This window comes from Balaenoptera ricei, chromosome 2 (genome assembly GCF_028023285.1).
Source record: "Balaenoptera ricei isolate mBalRic1 chromosome 2, mBalRic1.hap2, whole genome shotgun sequence".
Lineage (NCBI taxonomy): Eukaryota > Metazoa > Chordata > Mammalia > Artiodactyla > Balaenopteridae > Balaenoptera > Balaenoptera ricei.
In genome coordinates this window covers 61848792-61870698 of record NC_082640.1, presented here as the reverse complement: position 1 = coordinate 61870698, position 21907 = coordinate 61848792, and the positions used below count along the sequence as shown (strand labels likewise).

Sequence of the window (21907 nt, the reverse complement as noted above, 5' to 3'; positions counted from 1 at the left end):
ATGGAGAATTGATTAGTGGTTGCAGGGGTTAGGGATGGGGAGGGGTGGAATGGAGGTATGTGGTTATGGAATTCTGTATCTTGACTGCAGTTCTGTATACACAAACTTACCTGTGTGATAGAAATTGTAAAGAACTAAATACACATACACACACTAAAACTGGGGAAATCTGAATAAGATTGGTGGATTGTATCAATATCCTGGTTGTGATACTATATTAAACTTCTGGGAGATGTTACCATGGGATAGCTGTGGAAAGGGTACACATGATCTCTCTGTATTATTTCTTACAAATGCATGTGAATCTACAATCATTTCATAATAAAGTTAAATTTTTAAAATTTAAAGTTAAATTTTTAAAAATCCTTTGAAAGAATGGTATAGGGGAGGAAAAAAAAGGGAAAGAAAGTCTCTTGGTCCACGGGCATCCTGGACAGCAGTGAATACTCTGATATCTACTTCTTAATCTAGAATTCCATGGGAAACAGTTTGTTCTGTGTAAGTAGTTCTACTGGAACTTGGTGTAAGACAGGGGCCTGAAGATGTTGAGGATTCTGGTTTCTAGTTCCTGAAGTGGCGGACGTTTTCACTGATTCAATAAATAAAGAGGCAAGATTGAGAAGTCCTTCCATAGGACTAGGATGTCTTCTCTGATTATAACACGACAAATGGCTTGGGTGAGCACAATCCAAACCCACTATTTTAATGTGGGGAAGGGGAACCATTGTAGAAATGACACCTCAAGGACCCCTCAGTAGAAGCACCCAGAGCAGGGTCAGAAATACCCAGGACAAGTGTGCATCCTCTGCTCTGGCTGGGAAAAAGACTGGATACATACAGGGGTCTTGAGCTGGTAGGGATGAAACAGAGCTGTGTGGGAAAGAAGAATACTCTCCCCACATGATATATACTCTGCTTTCTCTCTCTCTCTCTTTTTTTTCCTTATTTTCCTTTGCATTCTTGTTCTGCTTATTGATTTTTTTTCTCAATTGCTTCTTCTCTCTTACTTCCCTTATCTGTTTCCTAACTCATTATTTTCCCTCTTTTTTTTTCCTTTTCCCTCTTTCCTCACTCCCTGCATACCTTCTTTACAGCACACTGACTAAGCTGGACCAGAATTACAAGGGGAAAGAGGTACTCAAAGAATCACGGATTCCTAAAACATTTAAGCTACAAAAGAGTAAGTAGGTATCAGTGAGTCTAATATCAAATACTACACACAGGAAAACTGAGGTGCAAAGAAGAGAAATAACTTGGGTAAGTTACAGAGGGTATTTTTGGCTAAGCTGGAACTTGAGCCTGGGACCCACTGGGGAGAGCTTCCTTAATTTTCTTTTTTTTTTTTAAGATATTTTTTTTTGATGTGGACCATTTTTAAAGTCTTTATTGAATTTGTTACAATATTGCTTCTGTTTTACGTTTGGTTTTTTGGCCGCGAGGTATATGGGATCTTAGCTCCCTGACCAGGAAACGAACCCGCACCCCCTGCATTGGAAGGCAAAGTCCTAACCACTGGACTGCCAGGGAAGTCCCTGAGCTTCCTTAATTTTCAACAAACAATCTCAAAACTTCGAGAAAAAGAAGATTTTGCAACAGCCAATGAAAACATGGTAAGATAAATGACAGCAGCAGTAAGAGAAATGATCCACGCTCTATTGCCAACAATAGTTATCAAGTGGTTATAAACCAGTTATAGAATTCAGGTAGAAGGAAAATCCCACAAGGCTGAATTCCAAAGAGGCAACTCTTCTCTCTTATTGACTGTGGATTATTTTAAATGGACCAGTACCCCTCCTCAGAAAGTAATGTAATACTATAAATGCTGTAGGGAGAAACTGCCCAAATGAAAGGACCAGAGATCAAATCGACAGCCTACATTTTGAGCCTACATTTTTGTTTTTTTCCTAAAAACACTTGCATATCAGGGAAATATCAAAAAATGTATCCATTAGTACACAGTTCCTCCATTGGGACCAAAGACCTTCAGAAATTTCAGAGCATACGCTGTTGGCAACAAGCACCAAGAGGTGCCTCTTTCTGAATGAGAGAAACTATCATCTAAGTGAGAGTGAGGCTCCTAACACAAGAAAGAGCCTCTGTTAAGGAAGTGAGGTGTGGAAGGAGGGGTACCACTGCGTGCCACAGCATCTTGGAAAGTGATCGCTGGCCCAAACCTTTCCTACTTACATGGAACAGTGGAAAGTGCCAACAGGGTTCTCACGACGGATGTCTTCATACTCCTCATATATCCCCCGCTTTTGCCTGGTGCTAACATAGTCCATCAATTCTTGGATGGTCATGGCATGGGGACCTGGGACATGCACTGAGTCCCAGTCTAAGGTCGGAGGGAGGGAGAACAGGATGATCTCATCGAAGGGATCTGGGTGGCCGTTCATCTGGGATAGAAACTGGAAATTCCAAGTGGCGAGGTCAATTTTGACGTACCCACCCAGGTTTTCTGGAAGGCACTCCCTGGGCAGGTGCTGGGTGACTTCAGATGTCTTTAATATCTGAATCTGGAAGGCCAGAAAGGACCACGTGAGTATGTGGGGAGGGACGGGAACAAACAGATAAAGAAAAAAAGTGCTTTGGAGAATGATATGAGATTTGCTTGAAATACCTGGTAAACTTAGAAAAGGAGTAGACTGAATTTCATCTGCTTGGGAATGAAGACCTACGAATTTCCCAGAAAAGGTTTGACTTCTCACAATGTATATCAAATTCATTCCTGGAATTAGGGGCCCTGTTATAAACCTTATATAAGCGTAGCTATAGTGAACCAAGCCTTTATACTATTTACAAGGCTTTCCAGTACCATCTCATGTGGGTATTCACCTTTTTGACTACTAAGAATGCATGGGGAGTGGTTATTTCTGTCAACCCCATACTAAGGCAACCAATTCTAAGCCTGTTGGCTTCTGTTTTACTCACAGCTTGGTATGGACATTCTCAAAGATAGGTTTCTGTGAAAGCAAGACAAGACCAGCCACCCAGAGGCTGGGTAGCCCAGGAAAAATGCTAGAGAAGTAATTGTAATACTTAATTCCTCTCTCTGCTTGGACACAGCCATACTGGACCAAATTAGCCTAGTTGGTTCTTTTTGGAATCTGTGTGGAATGGGAATGTTTGCCTTGCTTGCTGTTGCCTCTTCCTGGAATGCTGCTTCCTGGAATGCCCTCTTTTCCTCTTTGGCCTCTTCAAGGACGAGCTTATAGCTCAACCTCTTCTGTGAAGCCCTCCCTGACAGTCTGAGACAACATTCTCCTCTATGTTTCTCAGAGCCACAGTCCTCTGAACATGTCTGTGTCCCCTTTCATGACCATAAGCTCCTCAGGAATAAGGGCTATCTCACTCAACTTTTAATTCCCAGGGCCCAGAGCCTGGACTGTAAAGGTGCTGAATATATTTTGAGTTCATACATGCATGTATATCCTTGTATATAATTCAAGTGTTAAGAACTTGCCTAAGGAGTCCTCTCAAAGAGTTATCTTAGGAAAGACATCTCCTACTCTAGGGTCACTAGGTCACTAAGTAGCTTCCGCAGAACCAAACATCTTTAGTTTCCCCTCTCCAACCCAAGTCGCCTCAGCTACAAAGATCTGTATTGTTATTATTCATATAATCTCATACTAAAAAAAAACCCCTCTGATAATATTTTACAACATTATTATCTTATTTTATTATACCAATGTTTCATATACCCTTTCTTTCAAGGGTGAGAAATGAATGAGTAAATGACTGAAACCATAATCTTTCCATCCTGGAATACTCAGGGGATGATAATAGAATCAAGATAATTTTAGACAACGCTTTTGAAGTTGGGAAGCAACAAGCTGTTTTAAGAGAAAATGCCAGGAATAAAAGTGAAAGAGAGATTGAGAGTCTCCTCCACCACTGTGGTGGTCAAGGGGACTGAATATTTCCAGTTGAACAAATTCAAACACCAGTTCTACTGATGTAATTATATTAGAAGTTGTTAAATATTAAAAGCCTGTAGAGCCACAGGACTAAATTTTGGAAGTAGTAGCTATCTCTAAGTCACTCATGGGACACATTCCTTCGATACTATCTGCATGCAAGGTGCTACATACAGGGGAAGTGCCCAAACTATGTCCAGGTCCTAACTTCAAGGAACTTGTACAGTAAGAAAGGCAGCCTATACTGGGCTGAGTAAAGAATAAAGCAGAGAATATAAGTGAACACACTAACAGAAGCAGAAAGAGAAACAAGCCAGGAAGGTTTTTTGAAGGTAGAAAATTAATTGGCAGGTTTCAGCAGTAGAGATGGAAATGTATGTATCCCACCTCCAAATAAAATTAAGTTAGCTTCCTTTACCCTCTCCCGGACTTTGTCCTTCAGAAGGAGGCTGATGATGGAATAGGGCACTCGGAACCATATGGGTGCTCCCACAATCAGCACTTTCTTCAAACGAGCTGGAAAAGCTCCCTGCGGAGAACAATACAAGGATTTAAAAATACCAATTAGGGCACTGCAACAGTGCCTAATGGGACCTTTGACTGTTCAAGTACAAAGTTTAGGTTTTTTGCTCTTCTCACCATTCTTACCCAGCAGGGGGAGTCTATAGCTTAATTCAAGTTTCACTTAGTAGCTAGAGGAAAAAGTGGTTAAAAAGAAAGAAATGGGGGCTTCCCTGGTGGTGCAGTGATTGAGAATCTGCCTGCCAATGCAGGGGACACGGGTTTGAGCCCTGGTCTGGGAAGATCCCACATGCCGCGGAGCAACTGGGCCCGTGAGCCACAACTACTGAGCCTGTGCATCTGGAGCCTGTGCTCCGCAAGAAGAGAGGCTGTGATAGTGAGAGGCCCACGCACCGCGATGAAGAGTGGCCCCCGCTCGCCGCAACTAGAGAAAACCCTCGCACAGAAACGAAGACCCAACACAGCCAAAAATAAATTTATAAATTTATTAAAAAAAAAAGAAAGAAAGAAATGGAAGCAACCTAAATGCCCATCAACAGAGGAATGGATAAAGAAGATGTGGTACATATATATATATATATATATATAATGGAATATTACTCAGCCATAAAAAAAACAAAATAATGCCATTTGCAGCAACATGGATGAACCTAGAGATTGTCATACTGAGTGAAGTAAGTCAGACACAAAAAGACAAATATCATATATCGCTTATATGTGGAATCTACAAAAAGTATACAAATGAACTTATTTACAAAACAGAAGTAGAGTCACGGATGTAGAAAACAAACTTATGGTTACCAGGGGATGAAGCGGGGAGAGGGATAAATTGGGAGATTGGGATTGATATATACACACTACTATATAGAAAATAGATAATAAGAACCTGCTGTATAGCACAGGGAACTCTATACTCTGTAATGGCCTACACGGGAAAAGAATCCAAAAAAAAAAAGAGTGGACATATATAGATGTATCAATATAACTGATTTGTATACCTGAAACTAACACAACATTGTAAATCAACTAAACTCCAATAAAAATTTTAAAAAAAGAAAGAAAGAAATTAAAAGCTGATTTACCTTTAAAAGTAATCATGTTATGGAGAAACAGAGAGGAACAAAAGTTTGGCCTGGCACACCTCAGAATTATAGGTGAGTGTGCTGGAATCTGCACATTTAAATGCATGGGCTTTGAGTTATTTGATCTGGACCCATTTAATGACAGAGAAAGACTTCAGGACTTTTGGTTACATTAGTAAGAGATACCCTAAAGTTTCTCAAGTCTTCCTGCAGATCTGAAAGAGGAATCTCAAAGGAAACTTTGATAACAGATGGATATCTCCTTACCATTTTTTCCTGTGATTATATTTCCCTGATCATGTGAGTTCTCTATGATTTTTATTGTCAGCACAATGCTGCATTTTCAAAGAAACTCTTATTTGTGAAACAAATAAATAAAATAAAAAATAAAAGTAACAATGTTATGTTGTCAATATAAGCTTTATGGATCAAAACTACTCTGACTGCTCTTGTCAGCATACACGTGTGCATCCTTAAGTTCTGATTATTAAAACTTTAAGGAACAATTAGATCACGAATAAAATGAACATGAAACATTTCTCATAATCTTTCCTTTATTCTGATATCTGTGTGTTTATAATCATTGATTTTCCACTCATCTCTTCATCTATTTATGTATTCATTCATTCAATCAATCAATATGATCTAGCGGGCACAAGGGCAAATGAGGTCTAAAAGAAAAGAGACACCCTGATCTGCACAAGGCATAAGAATGAAAAATTATTCCTTCTTAATCCATAGCTCTTGGTTTCATTCAGTTTCTCAATATTCCAGCACTTCTCATAGACAGGGATACTGAATAATACTGGTATTCTAACTGGGAAGAAATTATTCCCAGTTAGATTATAATAGTATTTTTTTAAAATATTTTTATTTATTTATTTTTGGCTTCGTTGTGGCACGCAGCCTTCTCTAGTTGTGGTGTGCAGGATCCAGAGCACACAGGATCAGTAGTTGTGGCATGCAGGCTCTCTAGTTGTGGCACGCGGGCTCTCTGGTTGTGGCGTGCAGGCTTAGTTGCCCTGCGGCACATGGGATCTTAGCTCTCCGACCAGGGATCGAACCCACGTCCCCTGCAGCAGAAGTCAGATCCTTAACCACTGGACCACCAGGGGAGTCCCCCCTATAATAGTATTTTTTTTTTTTCGGCTGTGTTGGGTCTTGGTTGCTGCATGGGGGCTTTCTCTAGTTGCAGTGAGTGGGGCTACTCGTCGTTGTGGTGCACAGGCTTATCATTGCAGTGGCTTATCTTGTTGTGGAGCACAGGCTCTAGGAGCGCAGGCTTCAGTAGTTGTGGCTCGCGGGCTCCAGAGCGCAGGCCCAGCAGTCACAGCACACGAGCCCAGTTGCTCTGCGGCATGTGGGATCTTCCCTGACCAGGGCTCAAACCCATGTCCCCTGCATTGGCAGGCGGATTCTTAACCACTGCGCCACCAGGGAAGTCCCTATAATAGTATTTTAAAGTATTATAATAGCATTTTAAAGTACAAAAGATAAATACAAATTATAATAGTATTTTAAAGTATAAAAGATAAATATGAAAAAATTAGCCACCCAAAAAATAATAATCAACATAAAAGTATAATGGTAAAAAGCCTCTGGTTTGGGGGCTTCCCTGGTGGTGCAGTGGTTAAGAATCCGCCTGCCAATGCAGGGGACAAGGGTTCCAGCCCTGGTCCCAGAAGATCCCACATGCCGCGGAGCAACTAAGCACGGGTGCTACAACTACTGAGCTTGTGCTCTAGAGCCCGTGAGCCACAACTACTGAGCCTGTGTGTCACAACTCCTGAAGCCCGCGCGACTAGAGCCCGTGCTCTGCAACAAGAGAAGCCACTGCACCGCAAGTAAGAGTAGCCCCCACTCACTGCAACTAGAGAAAGCCCGCACAGCAACCAAGACACAACACAGCCAAAAATAAATAAATTAATTTAAAATATTAAAAAAAAAAAAAGCCTCTGGTTTATAATAGTACTTGTGCACACAAGCACCATCTCTTTCCCTGTCTCTCTCCCCCTGTAAGTCACTGGTCATACAAAAAAGATGATTTATCCTTGGTGTCTGCTATGTTTATATATACATATATACATATACATTTTTTTAGCCTAGGAATATACGTCATAAGAAACATGGAAGACACATAATTTTAAAATCTTATTGAAAGACATAACAAAAGACTTTAAAAAAATCCATAAAACAAAACATAGCATTCCCGGACAGGAGAAGATGACGCTGTAAAGATGTCAATTCTCCTTAAATTATCAATTCATTATATCCAAATTAAATCCCAAAGTGTTTTATCTTCCAGAACTTGACTGAATGACTCTAACATTCATCTAATCAAAAGATGTTGATTTTTTTAAATATTTTCTCATCAGATTTATAATTTTGAATAAGTGGTTATCTCTGGGGAATGGCACTGGGGTGTGTGAGGGAGTGGTCAGAGACTTTTCCTTGAATTACTTTGTAATTGCTCTTATAATTTATTAAAACTAGTTATAAAGTTTGTTTTTAGTATGCATGTTATATATCAGTAAAAATTTAAATAAAAGCACATGAAAGTGCATGTAAAAGAATAAAAGTGCAAAAAGGTCAAAACAACTTTTAGAAATAAAGAATACAGGGAAGCTTGTTGTATAAGATATTAAACTTTATTATAAGGCTACAATAAATTAAAAAGTGAATATGTTGGTCTAGATGCCTAGATCAATAGAACAGGGAGTCCAGAAACAGACATACTTACCATATGGAAATTAAGTATAAGATAAAGGTGTTATCCCAAATGAGTAGGGAAATAAATGTATTAGTTAACAAATGTTGCCAGGACAGCTATTTGAAAACAAATTACTTTGTCCATAATATTATGCACCATATATAATATGATATATTATTAAATATACTACATGTAATATTGCATATTAAAACGATAATGAAAAATTAAGAAAACATAGTAGTATGACAAGACACCATAAAGTTGAACAAATTATAAACTGCAAAAATGCTGGTAACACATACTTAATAATACTCTTACTATTCTTAATAACAAGTCTTATAAATCGATGAGACAAACACTTCAATAGAAAATTGGGTAAGGACTTCCCTGGTGGCGCAGTGGTTAAAAATCCACCTGCCAATGCAGGGGACATGGGTTTGAGCCCTGCTCCGGGAAGATCCCACATGCTGCGGAGCAACTAAGCCTGTGCGCCACAACTACTGAGCCTGCACTTTAGAGCCCGTGTGCCGGAACTACTGAAGCCCACGCACCTACAGCCCATGTTCCGCAACAAGAGAAGCCACCGCAATGAGCAGCCCACACACCACAACAAAGAGTAGCCCCCATTCGCCGCAACTAGAGAAAGCCCACGCACAGCAACAAAGACCCAACGCAGCCAAAAATAAATAAATAAATTTATTTTAAAAGAAAAGAAAAAAATGGGTAGAATTTATGAGAAGAAAAAAATTTTTAAGAAATACTTATTGATGTGAAACATGAAAATATGCTAAAGTTAATCACTAATAAGAAAACACCAAATAAAGACATGAGTTGATTAAAATCCAAATAATCAGTGATGATGAGACTCTGGTGAACAGGATGTTGATAGGAGTATAAATTTGAACTAAATTTTTAGTGGACTATTTGGCAATATTTATCAAAACTTTAAATATGCCTACATTTTGACCCTAAAAATCTGCTTATAGCAATTTATCCTGAAGAAATAATGGGTCAAATATACAAAAATGCATATAAAATGATGTTCATTGAAGCCTTTTTATAACAACACAAAAAAAATGGCAGGGGACACGGGTTCAATCCCTGGTCCAGGAAGATCCCACGTGCCGCGGAGTAACTAAGCCCATGCGCCACAACTACTGAGCCTGCGCTCTAGAGCCCACATGCCACAACTACCGAAGCCCGCAAGCCTAGAGCCTGTGCTCCGAAACAAGAGAAGCCATCATGGGAGGTTGGACTTGACATATATATATACTAATATGTATAAAATAGATAACTAATAAGAACCTGCTATATAAAAAATAAATTAAATAAAATTAAAAAAAAAAAAACAGAGAAGCCACCACAATGAGAAGCCTGAGCTCTGCAAGGAAGAGTAGTCCCCTGTTCAATGCAACTACAGAAAGCCCACGTGCAGCAACGAAGACCCAATGCAGCCAAAAATAAAATAAAATTAAAAAAAAAAAAAAAGTAATTTACTAAGATGGGGAAAATCTACTCAGAGCAACTTAAGAAGTCAAAGATTATTTACACTTTTATTCCAGTGTCACATTTTGATCCAAATCCTCACCACAGTAACTACTGGAAATTAATTCATACTAAATAGAAATCTGGGGGACTTTTCCTGGTGGTCTACCAGTTAAGATTCCATGCTTCCACTGCAGGGGGCACAAGTTCTATCCCTGGTCTGGGAACTATGATCCCACAGGGTGGCCAAAAAGTTTAAAATTTAAAAAAATTGTTAATTTAATAAATAAATAAATAAATAATTTAAAAAAGAAACCTTAAGTGTGAGACTGTGCATTAAACTTCTACTTACAACTTTCACGAGAATGAGGATGGTAGGGGACTATATTTAAAATTTTATCTGTTCCCAATGACAGAGCAGTAAGTCACTAAGGAAAACATGGTATGGATTTTAAGGCAACCAAACTTTTATTTCATTCTCTTTGAACTTATATAGCAAAACAACAACAAAACATCTATAGTAGTTTCATTATTTTGAACCAGATAAAGGAGGACACATAAACAGCAAAAGAACATTTGAAAAAAAAGATACTACAATGTTATTATTTAAAGGAGTTCAAACAACAAAAAAAAGGATGTTATTATTTTAGAACTTCTAAATTCAAAAAAAGAGCAAAGGGAGGTGGGATTCCCAGACTCCGTCTGGAGGAAGCGACACTGCACCCGCTCAGGCAGTCAGAGGGAAGGGGACGGGACCGGCGGGTGGGCGGGCAGACTCGCCCTCTCGGTGACTATGCCGATCAGGTGTGCCCTGCCTGGCCGCAGGTGCCCCTGGATGAGGCCGTCCCGCGCACCCTGACCGGGTGTGGGTGCTCCGGCCGGGTGTCAGGCCTGTGCCTCTGAGGTAGGAGAGCCAAGTTCAGGACACTGGTCCACCAGAGACCTCCTGGCTCCACGTAATATCAAACAGCGAAAGCTCTCCCAGAGATCTCCATCTCAACGCTAAGACCCAGCTCCACTCAACGATCAGCAAGCTATAGTGCTGGACACCCTATGCTAAACAACTAGCAGGACAGGAACACAACCCCACCCATTAGCAGAGAGGCTGCCTAAAATCATAATAAGGCCACAGACACCCCAAAACACACCACCAGACGTGGACGTGCCCACCAGAAAGACAAGATCCAGCCTCACCCACCAGAACACAGGCACCAGTCTCCTCCACCAGGAAGCCTACACAACCCACTGAACCAACCTGAGCCACTGGGGGCAGACACCAAAAACAACGGGAACTACGAACCTGCAGCCTGCAAAAAGGAGATCCCAAACACAGTAAGTTAAGCAAAATGAGAAGACAGAGAAACACACAGCAGATGAAGAAGCAAGTTAAAAACCCAACAGACCAAACAAATGAAGAGGAAATAGGCAGTCTACGTGAAAAACAATTCACAGTAATGATAGTAAAGATGATCCAAAATCCTGGAAATAGAATGGAGAAAATACAAGAAATGTTTAACAAGGACCTAAAAGAACTAAAGAGCAAACAAACAATGATGAACAACACAAGAAATGAAATTAAAAATACTCTAAAAGGAATCAATAGTAGAATAAATGAGGCAGAAGAACGGATAAGTGACCTGAAAGATAAAATAGTGGAAATAACTACCACAGAGCAGAATAAAGAAAAGAGAATGAAAAGAATTGAGGACAGTCTCAGAGACCTCTGGGACAACATTAAACGCACCAACATTCGAATTATAGGGATCCCAGAAGAAGAGGAGAAAAAGAAAGGGACTGAGAAAATATTTGAACAGATTATAGTTGAAAACTTCCCTAATATGGGAAAGCAAATAGTCAATCAAGCCCAGGAAGCGCAGAGAGTCCCATACAGGATAAATCCAAGGAGAAACACGCCAAGACACATATTAATCAAACTATCAAAAATTAAATGCAAAGAAAAAATATTAAAAGCAGCAAGGGAAAAACAACAAATAACACACAAGGGAATCCCCATTAGGTTAACAGCTGATCTTTCAGCAGGAACTCTGCAAGCCAGAAGGGAGTGGCAGGACATATTTAAAGTGATGAAAGGGAAAAACCTACAACCAAGATTACTCTACCCAGCAAGGATCTCATTCAGATTCGACACAGAAGTTGAAACCTTTACAGACAAGCAAAAGCTAAGAGAATAAAGCACCACCAAACCAGCTTTACAACAAATGCTAAAGGAACTTCTCTAGGCAGGAAACACAAGAGAAGGAAAAGACCTACAATAATAAACCCAAAACAATTAAGAAAATGGTAATAGGAACATACATATTGATAACTACCTTAAATGTAAATGGATTAAATGCTCCAACCAAAAGACACCGCCTGGCTGAATGGATACAAAAACAAGACCCGTATATATGCTGTCTACAAGAGACCCACTTCAGACCTAGGGACACATACAGACTGAAAGTGAGGGGATGGAAAAAGATATTCTATGCAAATGGAAATCAAAAGAAAGCTGGAGTAGCAATTCTCATATCAGACAAAAGAGACTTTAAAATAAAGACTACTACAAGAGACAAAGAAGGACACTACATAATGATCAAGGGATCAATCCAAGAAGAAGATATAAAATTGAAAATATTTATGCACCCAACATACGAGCACCTCAATACATAAGGCAAATGCTAACAGCCATAAAAGGGGAAATCAACAGTAACACAATCATAGTAGGGGACTTTAACACCCCACTTTCACCAATGGACAGATCATCCAAAACGAAAATAAATAAGGAAAAACAAGCTTTAAATGATACATTAAACAAGATGGACTTAATTGATATTTACAGGGCATTCCATCCAAAAACAACACAATACACTTTCTTCTCAAGTGCTCATGGAACATTCTCCAGGATAGATCGTATCTTGGGTCACAAATCAAGTCTTGGTAAATTTAAGAAAACTGAAATCATATCAAGTATCTTTTCTGACCACAACTCTATGAGACTGGATATCAATTACAGGAAAAAATCTGTAAAAAATACAAACACCTGTAGGCTACACAGTACACTACTAAATAACCAAGAGGTCACTGAAGAAATCAAAGAAGAAATAAAAAAATAACTAGAAACAAATGACAATGAAAACATGACGACCCAAAACCTATGGGATGCAGAAAAAGCAGATCTAAGAGGGAAGTTTATAGCAATACAAGAAACAAGGAACATCTCAAATAAACAACCTAACCTTACACCTAAAGCAATTAGAGAAAGAAGAACAAAAAAAAACCCCACAGTTAGCAGAAGGAAAAAAATCATAAAGATCAGAACAGAAATAAATGAAAAAGACACGAAGGAAGCAATAGCAAAGATCAAAACAACTAAAAGCTGGTTCTTTGAGAAGATAAACAAAATTGATAAACCATTAGCCAGACTCATCAAGAAAAAAGGGAGAAGACTCAAATCAATAGAATTAGAAATGAAAAAGGAGACGTAACAACTGACACTGCAGAAATACAAAGGATCATGAGAGATTACTACAAGCAACTCTATGCCAATAAAATGGACAACCTGGAAGAAATGGACAAATTCTTAGAAAAGCACAACCTTCTGAGACTGAACCAGGAAGAAATAGAAAATATAAACAGACCAATCACAAGCACTGAAATTGAGACTGTGATTAAAAATCTTCCAACAAACAAAAGCCCAGGACCGGATGGCTTCACAGGCGAATTCTATCAAACATTTAGAGAAGAGCTGACACCTATCCTTCTCAAACTCTTCCAAAATATAGCAGAGGGAGGAACACTCCCAAACTCATTCTACGAGGCCACCATCACCCTGATACCAAAACCAAAGATGTCACAAAGAAAGAAAACTACAGGCCAATATCACTGATGAACATAGATGCAAAAATCCTCAACAAAATACTAGCAAACAGAATCCAACAGCACATTAAAAGGATCATACACCATGATCAAGTGGGGTTTATCCCAGTAATGCAAGGATTCTTCAATATACGCAAATCAATCAGTGTGATAAACCGTATCAACAAATTGAAGGAGAAAAACCATATGATCGTCTCAATAGATGCAGAAAAAGCTTTTGACAAATTCAACACCCATTTATGATAAAAACCCTCCAGAAAGTAGGCATAGAGGGAACTTACCTCAACATAATAAAGGCCATATATGACAAACCCACAGCCAACATCGTTCTCAATGGTGAAAAACTGAAACCATTTCCTCTAAGATCAGGACTAAGACAAGGATGTCCACTCTCACCACTATTATTCAACATAGTTTTGGAAGTTTTAGCCACAGCAATCAGAGAAGAAAAAGAAATAAAAGGAATCCAAATTGGAAAAGAAGAAGTAAAGCTGTCACTGTTTGCAGATGACATGATACTGTTCATAGAGAACCCTAAACATGCTACCAGAAAACTACTAGAGCTAATCAATGAATCTGGTAAAGTAGCAGGATACAAAATTAACGCACAGAAATCTCTTGCATTCCTATACACTAAGAACGAAAGGTCAGAAAGAGAAATTAAGGAAACACTCCCATTTACCATTGCAACAAAAAGAATAAAATACCTAGGAATAAACCTACCTAAGGAGACAAAAGACCTGTATGCAGAAAACTATAAGACACTGATGAAAGAAATTAAAAATGATACTAACAGACGGAGAGATGTACCATGTTCTTGGATTGGAAGAATCAACACTGTGAAAATAACTATACTACTCAAAGCAATCTACAGATTCACTGCAATCCCTATCAAACTACCAATGGCATTTTTCACAGAACTAGAACAAAAAATTTCACAATTTGTATGGAAACACAAAAGACCCCGAATAGCCAACACAATCTTGAGAAAGAAAAACGGAGCTGGAGGAATCAGGCTCCCTGACTTCAGACTATACTACAAAGCTACAGTAATCAAGACAATATGGTACTGGCACAAAAACAGAAATATAGATCAATGGAACAGGATAGAAAGCCCAGAGATAAACCCACGCACATATGGTCACCTTATTTTTGATAAAGGAGGCAAGAATATACAATGGAGAAAAGACAGCCTCTTCATGTAAAAGAATGAAATTAGAACACTCTCTAACACCATTCACAAAAATAAACTCAAAATGGATTAAGGACCTAAATGTAAGGCCAGACACTATAAAACTCTTAGAGGAAAACACAGGCAGAACACTCTATGACATAAATCATAGTAAGATCCTTTTTGACCCACCTCCTAGAGAAATGGAAATAAAAACAAAAATAAACAAATGGGACCTAATGAAACTTAAAATCTTTTGCACAGGAAAGGAAACCATAAACAAGACAACCCTCAGAATGGGAGAAAGTATTTGCAAATGAAGCACAGGAAAGGAAACCATAAACAAGACAAAAAGACAACCCTCAGAATGGGAGAAAGTATTTGCAAATGAAGCAAGTGACAAAGGATTAATCTCCAAAATTTACAAGCAGTTCAATATCAAAAAAACAAACAACCCAATCCAAAAATGGGCAGAAGACCTAAATAGACACTTCTCCAAAGAAGATATACAGATTGCCAACAAACACGTGAAAGGATGCTTAACATCACTAATCATTAGAGAAATGCAAATCAAAACTACAATGAGGTATCACCTCACACCAGTCAGAATGGCCATCAAAAAATCTACAAACAATAAACGCTGGAGAGGGTGTGGAGAAAAGGGAACCCTCTTGCACTGTTGGTGGGAATGTAAATTGATACAGCCACTATGGAGAACAGTATGGAGGTTCCTTAAGAAACCAAAAATAGAACTACCATACGACACAGCAATCCCATTACTGGGCATATACCCTGAGAAAACCATAATTCAAAAAGAGTCATGTACCACAATGTTCATTGCAGCTCTAGTTACAATAGCCAGGACATGGAAGCAACCTAAGTGTCCATCGACAGATGAATGGATAAAGAAGATGTGGCACATATATACAATGGAATATTAATTACTCAGCCATAAAAAGAAACGAAATTGAGTTATTTGTAGTGAGGTGGATGGACCTAAAGTCTGTCATACAGAGTGAAGTAAGTCAGAAAGAGAAAAATAAATACCGTATGCTAACACATATATATGGAATCCAAAAAAAAAGGTTCTGAAAAACCTAGGGGCAGGACAGGAATAAAGATGCAGACATAGAGAATGGACTTGAGGACACGGGGAGGGGGAAGGGTAAGCTGGGACAAAGTGAGAGAGTGGCATGGACATACATACACTATCAAATGTAAAACAGATAGCTAGTGGAAAGCAGCTACATAGCTCAGCGAGATCAGCTTGGTGCCTTGTGACCACCTAGAGGGGTGGGATAGTGAGGGTGGGAGGCAGACGCAAGAGGGAGGAGATACAGGGATATATGTATATGTATAGCTGATTCACTTTGCTATAAAGCAGAAACTGACACACCACTATAAAGCAATTACACTCCAATAAAGATGTTAAAAAAAGAAAAAAAGAGAAAATTTATGGAATGCAGTACTGGGATGGCTGAAGGAAATAGATACTTGTATTTCTTGGTGACAAGGTAAATTTTTTTCCACTTTTATGGAGGGTAACCTAGTAATGTATAAGAGAGATTAAGAATATTCATAATCTTTAGCCAAATAATCCATGTCTTAGAAATACTTTCTTAAAATAATTTAAAAGAAAAAGCTAAAATGATCATAATAGTATTATTTAAACCTGAAAACAATCTGAATAATACAGAAAGATGGTTAGATGATTAAACTGTCTATGATATATTAACTTACCAGGTTATTGTGACTCTGTTAAAACTGACAAGTAGAAAGTCTATGTTGTGGAAAGGAGGCACTATTTAGTATGCAAAACTGGAAAAAAAATAGCTATCCATATGGAAAAAAAAGTCAGATTCCTACATCTCATACCATACTCAAAAATCAACTCCAGATGAATTAAGGTCTTAAATGACAAAAACAAAATTTTTAATTTTTAGAAGAGAATAGCTTCTCAAAAAGTTAAACGTAGAACTACCACGTGATCCAACAATTCCACTTCTAGGCATATACACAAAAGAACTGAAAGCAAGGACTGAAACAGATGCTGTAACACCAATGTTCATAGCACCATTATTCACAATAGCCAAAAAGTGGAAACAACCCAACTGTTTGACAGATGAATGGATTAACAACACGTGGTATATACAAACAATAAAATATTATTCAGCCTTAAAAAGGAATGAAATTCTGATACATGCTACTATATGGATGAATCTTAAAAATATTATGCTAAATGATCAGACACAAAGGACAAATGTTGCATGATTCCACTTCTATGAGGACCTAGAATAGGCAAATTCATAGCGACAGAAAGTAGAATAAAGGTTACCAGGGGCTGTGGGGCAGGGTGGGGATATACTGATTAATGGGCACAGAGTTTCTGTTTGGGATGATGAATAGTTTTGAAAATGGATAGTGGTGATGGGTTGCATTGTGAATGTACCTAATGCTACTGAATTGTACATTTAAAATGGTTAAAATGGTAAATTTTGTTATGTATATTTTACCACAATAAAAAAAAATCACTAAAAACATTAATACACATGGTGGAATCAGTGGTACAGCAGTAAAATAAAATAAAATAGCTAATATATTTTCTCTGACTCTGGAATAGGGAAGGATTTACAATGCAAAACATATTAAGCAGAAAATAAAATACAGACTCATTTAACCATACTAAAACCAAGAACTTGTTAGTCAAAAGGACTTTATAAAAAGTGAAAAAACAAGCTATAAACTGAGACAGTATATGTATGTATATGTACACACACACACACACACACACACACACACACAGAGAAATAGACTAGTACAAAACTACATAAATGGATGATAGGAAAATGGGTAAGAGCCATAAACAGGCATTTTGCAGCAGAAGAAAACATATATGGCCAATAAATATATGAAGAGATACTTAATCTCACTAATAAGAGAGAGGTAAGTTATACCACAAGATACCATTTTATACCCACTCTATTGGGAAAAATTAAGAAGTATGACATTATCATGTATTGGAGAGGATGTGGAAATTTTACACATGGCAGGTGGGTACAACCACTTAGGAAAACAATTAAACACTATCTTATAAAACTGAATCTTCCCAGACCTTATGACCCAGTAATTCTATTCCTAGATGTATACTCTAGAGCATGCATTTTCTTTTCTTTTTTTTTTAAATATTTATTTATTTATTTTGGCTGCACCAGATCTTAGTTTTGGCATGCAGGATCCTTTGTTGCGGCATGTGGGTTCATAGTTGTGGCATGTGGGCTTCTTGGTTGCAGCATGCGCACTCTTAGTCGCGGTATGCATGCGGGATCTAGTTCCCCAACCAGGGATCGAACTCGGGCCCCCAGCAGTGGAAGTGCAGAGTCCTAACCACTGGACCACCAGGGAATTCCCTTAGAGCATGCATTTTCAATAGAGGTGATATCACCCCCAAGGGGGTGAAATTAGTTCTGAGGAGAGTGGGGAATGGGAAAAACAACCCAAACATACACACTCTTTTTGTGCATAAAGCATAGATATGCATTCAGTACATCAAGATATACACATTAATACATTCAGTACATCAAGATATATATATTATATCTGTGGTATTAAAATTTCATTAGAAGGACAACAACTGGGGGTGGGGGGAGTCTAAAAAAGGCTCCTTAGTGAGGCAGTAATGAAAAATGGTTGAGAAACACTGCCCTAGAGATATTCTTGCACACATGCACCAGAAGACATGTATAAAAATGTTCATAGCAGCACTGTTCATAATAGCAAAAATCAGAAAACGACCCAAAGAGCCATCAAAAGAAGTGGATAAATAAACTGGTATATTCATCAATGGATGAGGAATTAAAAGGTATAAATCCTTCACCCATCAATAAAAAGGAATGAATCAAAGCTAAATGCCACAATAGGAATTTTAGTAATACAATCACAAGTGAAGTCCCAGAAAACAACATGCAGTATAATACTCTCTTTATATAATTTCTGTTGTAAAGCTGTAATAGTAAATAAACACTTCTAAACATCTAGTTCCACAGTACTCCCAAGTGAGGTCCTGGAACAAAGACTGCACAGACTCCTACAGGACTTCCCTGGTGGTCCAGTGGTTAAGACTCTGTGCTGCCAATGCAGGGGGCATGGGTTCAATACATGGTGGGGGAACTAAGATCCCACATGCCACACAGCTTGGCCAAAAAAAAAAAAAAAAAAGACTACACAGACTCCTAGATCAATGTTTCAGAATAATCAAAATGATTGTACAGAATAAAAGTAAAGCTTGTTTTGTGAAACTTTTTGTTTTATAAATATGTACACACACATACATACAGCTGTATGCTCGAATTCTGAAATCTAAACAGCTCTGAAAGCCACTAGTTTCTTTTGTAAGTTTGGTGCAAAAATTCATGGGACAGCAAAATCTGACCTGAAATCCCATAAGGTATTTATAACCTTTGTTCTTCTCCAAAGGTTATGATATGAATAATACATTTCATTGCAGAAATATTTGATATCAAAGTGACATACAGACCATGTTATCTTTTTTTTTCCATGTTATCTTTTAAAGTTCAAAGTATTAAATAATATCTCTGGACCTAAGAGTTTGAGGTAAGAGATTAAGAACCTATCTATGTATATAACTTTACATGTATATGTATAGTTAGTGTACATATATTGATACTATTGTATACTAAGTTGCAATGTAAAACATATTTCTGACTAGATTGAGACAAAAAGTCTGCAAGTTACTGGTTAGGTGACATTTTTCATAAACAATGGCCATACCTAGCCTTCATTAATTCTTATTCTACAAAACTCCCGGAAAGAGACATCCCACCTTTATGACTCAGTGTTCCTGTGTATTTTATTTTAATTCCTCCCACTTTACTTTTAAGACTGTTTCTTGTTCTGAGGAAGCAGATATTGGTCATCATTTACAGATGATCTTTAAACTGAACATAATGTCTGAAGTTTACATCATTCCTAAATCTCATAAAGAATAGAAAAAATCACCCTAACCATTGAAGGGGGGGTTGAAAGGGCCATTTCACAGCCTTACCTTCAGCAAGTTTAGGACTTTCTTGCCAAGATCCAGCTCAAAGTTGGCATAATTAGAACCGCACATGTCATAGATAAACACCAGTCCATTCCTCTGAGTTTCAAAGCTGTAAAGCAACCATTGAATGAAAACATTTATAAGTAATAAGATGGATGAGGCAAATTGAAAACCTGGGTCAAAAACAAAGACACAGAGAGTGTGGGACACATCTGGGACTGAAATAATTGCCTTCCTGAACTGGCCTGAACTTTTGTAACTGGCCTTACAAAAAGAATTTATAATAAGAAGTATATATTTGGTCTTTGACCCTGTTTCCTGGCAAACTTCCTAAAACTTAGAATTTCCAGGAGAGCGAGGAAGGCATCCATTGCTATATTAATGAGGTGACTTTTAGAATGCCCTTAGATCATCTAAGGATGGGGCTGATTGCCAGAGGAACCAACCACGTGACTAGAAAGGGTTGGGACTTCCAGTCTCATCCCCCACACACACTCAGGAAGGGCAGTGGGGCTGGAGATTGAGCTCAGTCACCAACTGCCAATGATTTAATCAATCATGCCTTGTAATGAATGAAGCCTCCACAAAATGCCAAAAGGATGAGATTTGGAGAATTTCCAAGTTGATGAACACATGCAGGTGCAGGGAGTGTAGCTCTCTCCAAGAGGGAATGGAAGCTCCATGCCCCTTTCCCCATACCTTGCCCTCTATGCATCTCTTCCATCTGGCTGTTCGTGAGTTATACCCTCTTATAATAAATTGGTTATCTATTACGTACAACATTTGAGTCTGTGAACCGTTCTAACAAATTAATAGAACCCAAGGAGGGGGCGTTGGAACCTCTGATCTATGGTCAGAAGCAGAGGTGACAACCTGGACTTGCCACTGGCATCTGAAGGAGGCAGGGGACAGTCTTTTAGGACTAAACCTTTAACCTGTGTGATCTGAGGCTATCTCCAGGTACATAGTGTCAGAGTTGAAATGAAATGCAGAACACCCAGTTCATGGGGGAGAATTGCTTGGTGGTATGGAGGGAATACCCCACATGTTGGAATTGGAATTATACTTATTGATGCATATTTATCCAGATTCATCAAGTACCAGACTCACAGGCTGAGAATGTTCCAGAGCATCTAGGTTATCAAAATTTGAACTGTTTCCTCCTATATCTCTGAATCTGCCTATCTAAATTCTATACCATTCTATGTTCAACTCAAAAGTTTCCTCTTCCGTGAAGGTGTCCCTGATAATTGTCACCAAATGTACTACCATCTTTCACCCCCTTGAAGCCCCATAAATCTTTCTGTGGATTTTTCTTGTGGCTCTTAATGTACTCCCACTTTGTGTAGCCATCTGAGTCTCTTCTAGAGGGCCAAAACAAAAGTTTACCTCATAACCCTCAACAGTCCCCAGCACAGTCCTTGCAAACAGATACATAATAAATGGTCACAGATTTGTAATTCAGTGGGCTAGAAGCCCATCACTAAAAAAATACTTTAGGCCCATAGAAAACTGTAAAGCAAAATTCTAAGCTCAATGATGGTGTATTTGTCTCTTATGACTTTAATGGAGGAAGAGAATAAACCCACAAATGGTCTTTGGAAGGTATGTTAAAAAGTAGATTAAGAGGTAGTGAGCCTATTACCAGATTGAGGTTAGGAACATGTGAAGATACAAAAAGTATTACTCAGTCCCATCTCCTTAATTCCTAAAGATTTCTCAAAGCTGCACTCTTCCACGAAGCCTGATCCTTACCTGCTTCTGATCTGCACACCTAAATGGTTGTTCAGAATAAATTATTTGATTGGACTACTCACTGATGATAGCAACAGTTTCCACATTTATTTACAATTGAGAAAACTTTTTGACACAAAACACATTCTTGAAATCAGAAGTCTCAATGTTATTTTGTATCCTTATTTTTTTTTGCATCACCTCCTGGAAGCCTCCGTATCTTCATCCTTTCAACAGAATACAAGGCAGAAGCACCTATCCATGAAGCAGCATTTCAAAAACCTCTGAAGTAGGGCTTCCCTGGTGGCGCAGTGGTTAAAAATCCGCCTGCCAATGCAGAGGACAAGGGTT

At 38.4% G+C, this 21907-nt stretch overlaps 1 protein-coding gene across 1 annotated transcript in view; it reads right to left on the bottom strand.

Annotated features, from left to right (window-relative positions):
- PTPN9 (protein tyrosine phosphatase non-receptor type 9) overlaps window positions 1-21907 on the bottom strand; it is an 80616-nt gene that overhangs the window by 17934 nt on the left and 40775 nt on the right. Inside the window, exons 5-7 of the mRNA XM_059912727.1 lie at window positions 19826-19931; window positions 4336-4446; window positions 2188-2516 (exon numbers count right to left, since the gene is read on the bottom strand). Of these exons, the coding sequence (XP_059768710.1) occupies window positions 2188-2516; window positions 4336-4446; window positions 19826-19931 (546 nt within the window). The remainder of the gene's footprint in view (window positions 1-2187; window positions 2517-4335; window positions 4447-19825; window positions 19932-21907) is intronic.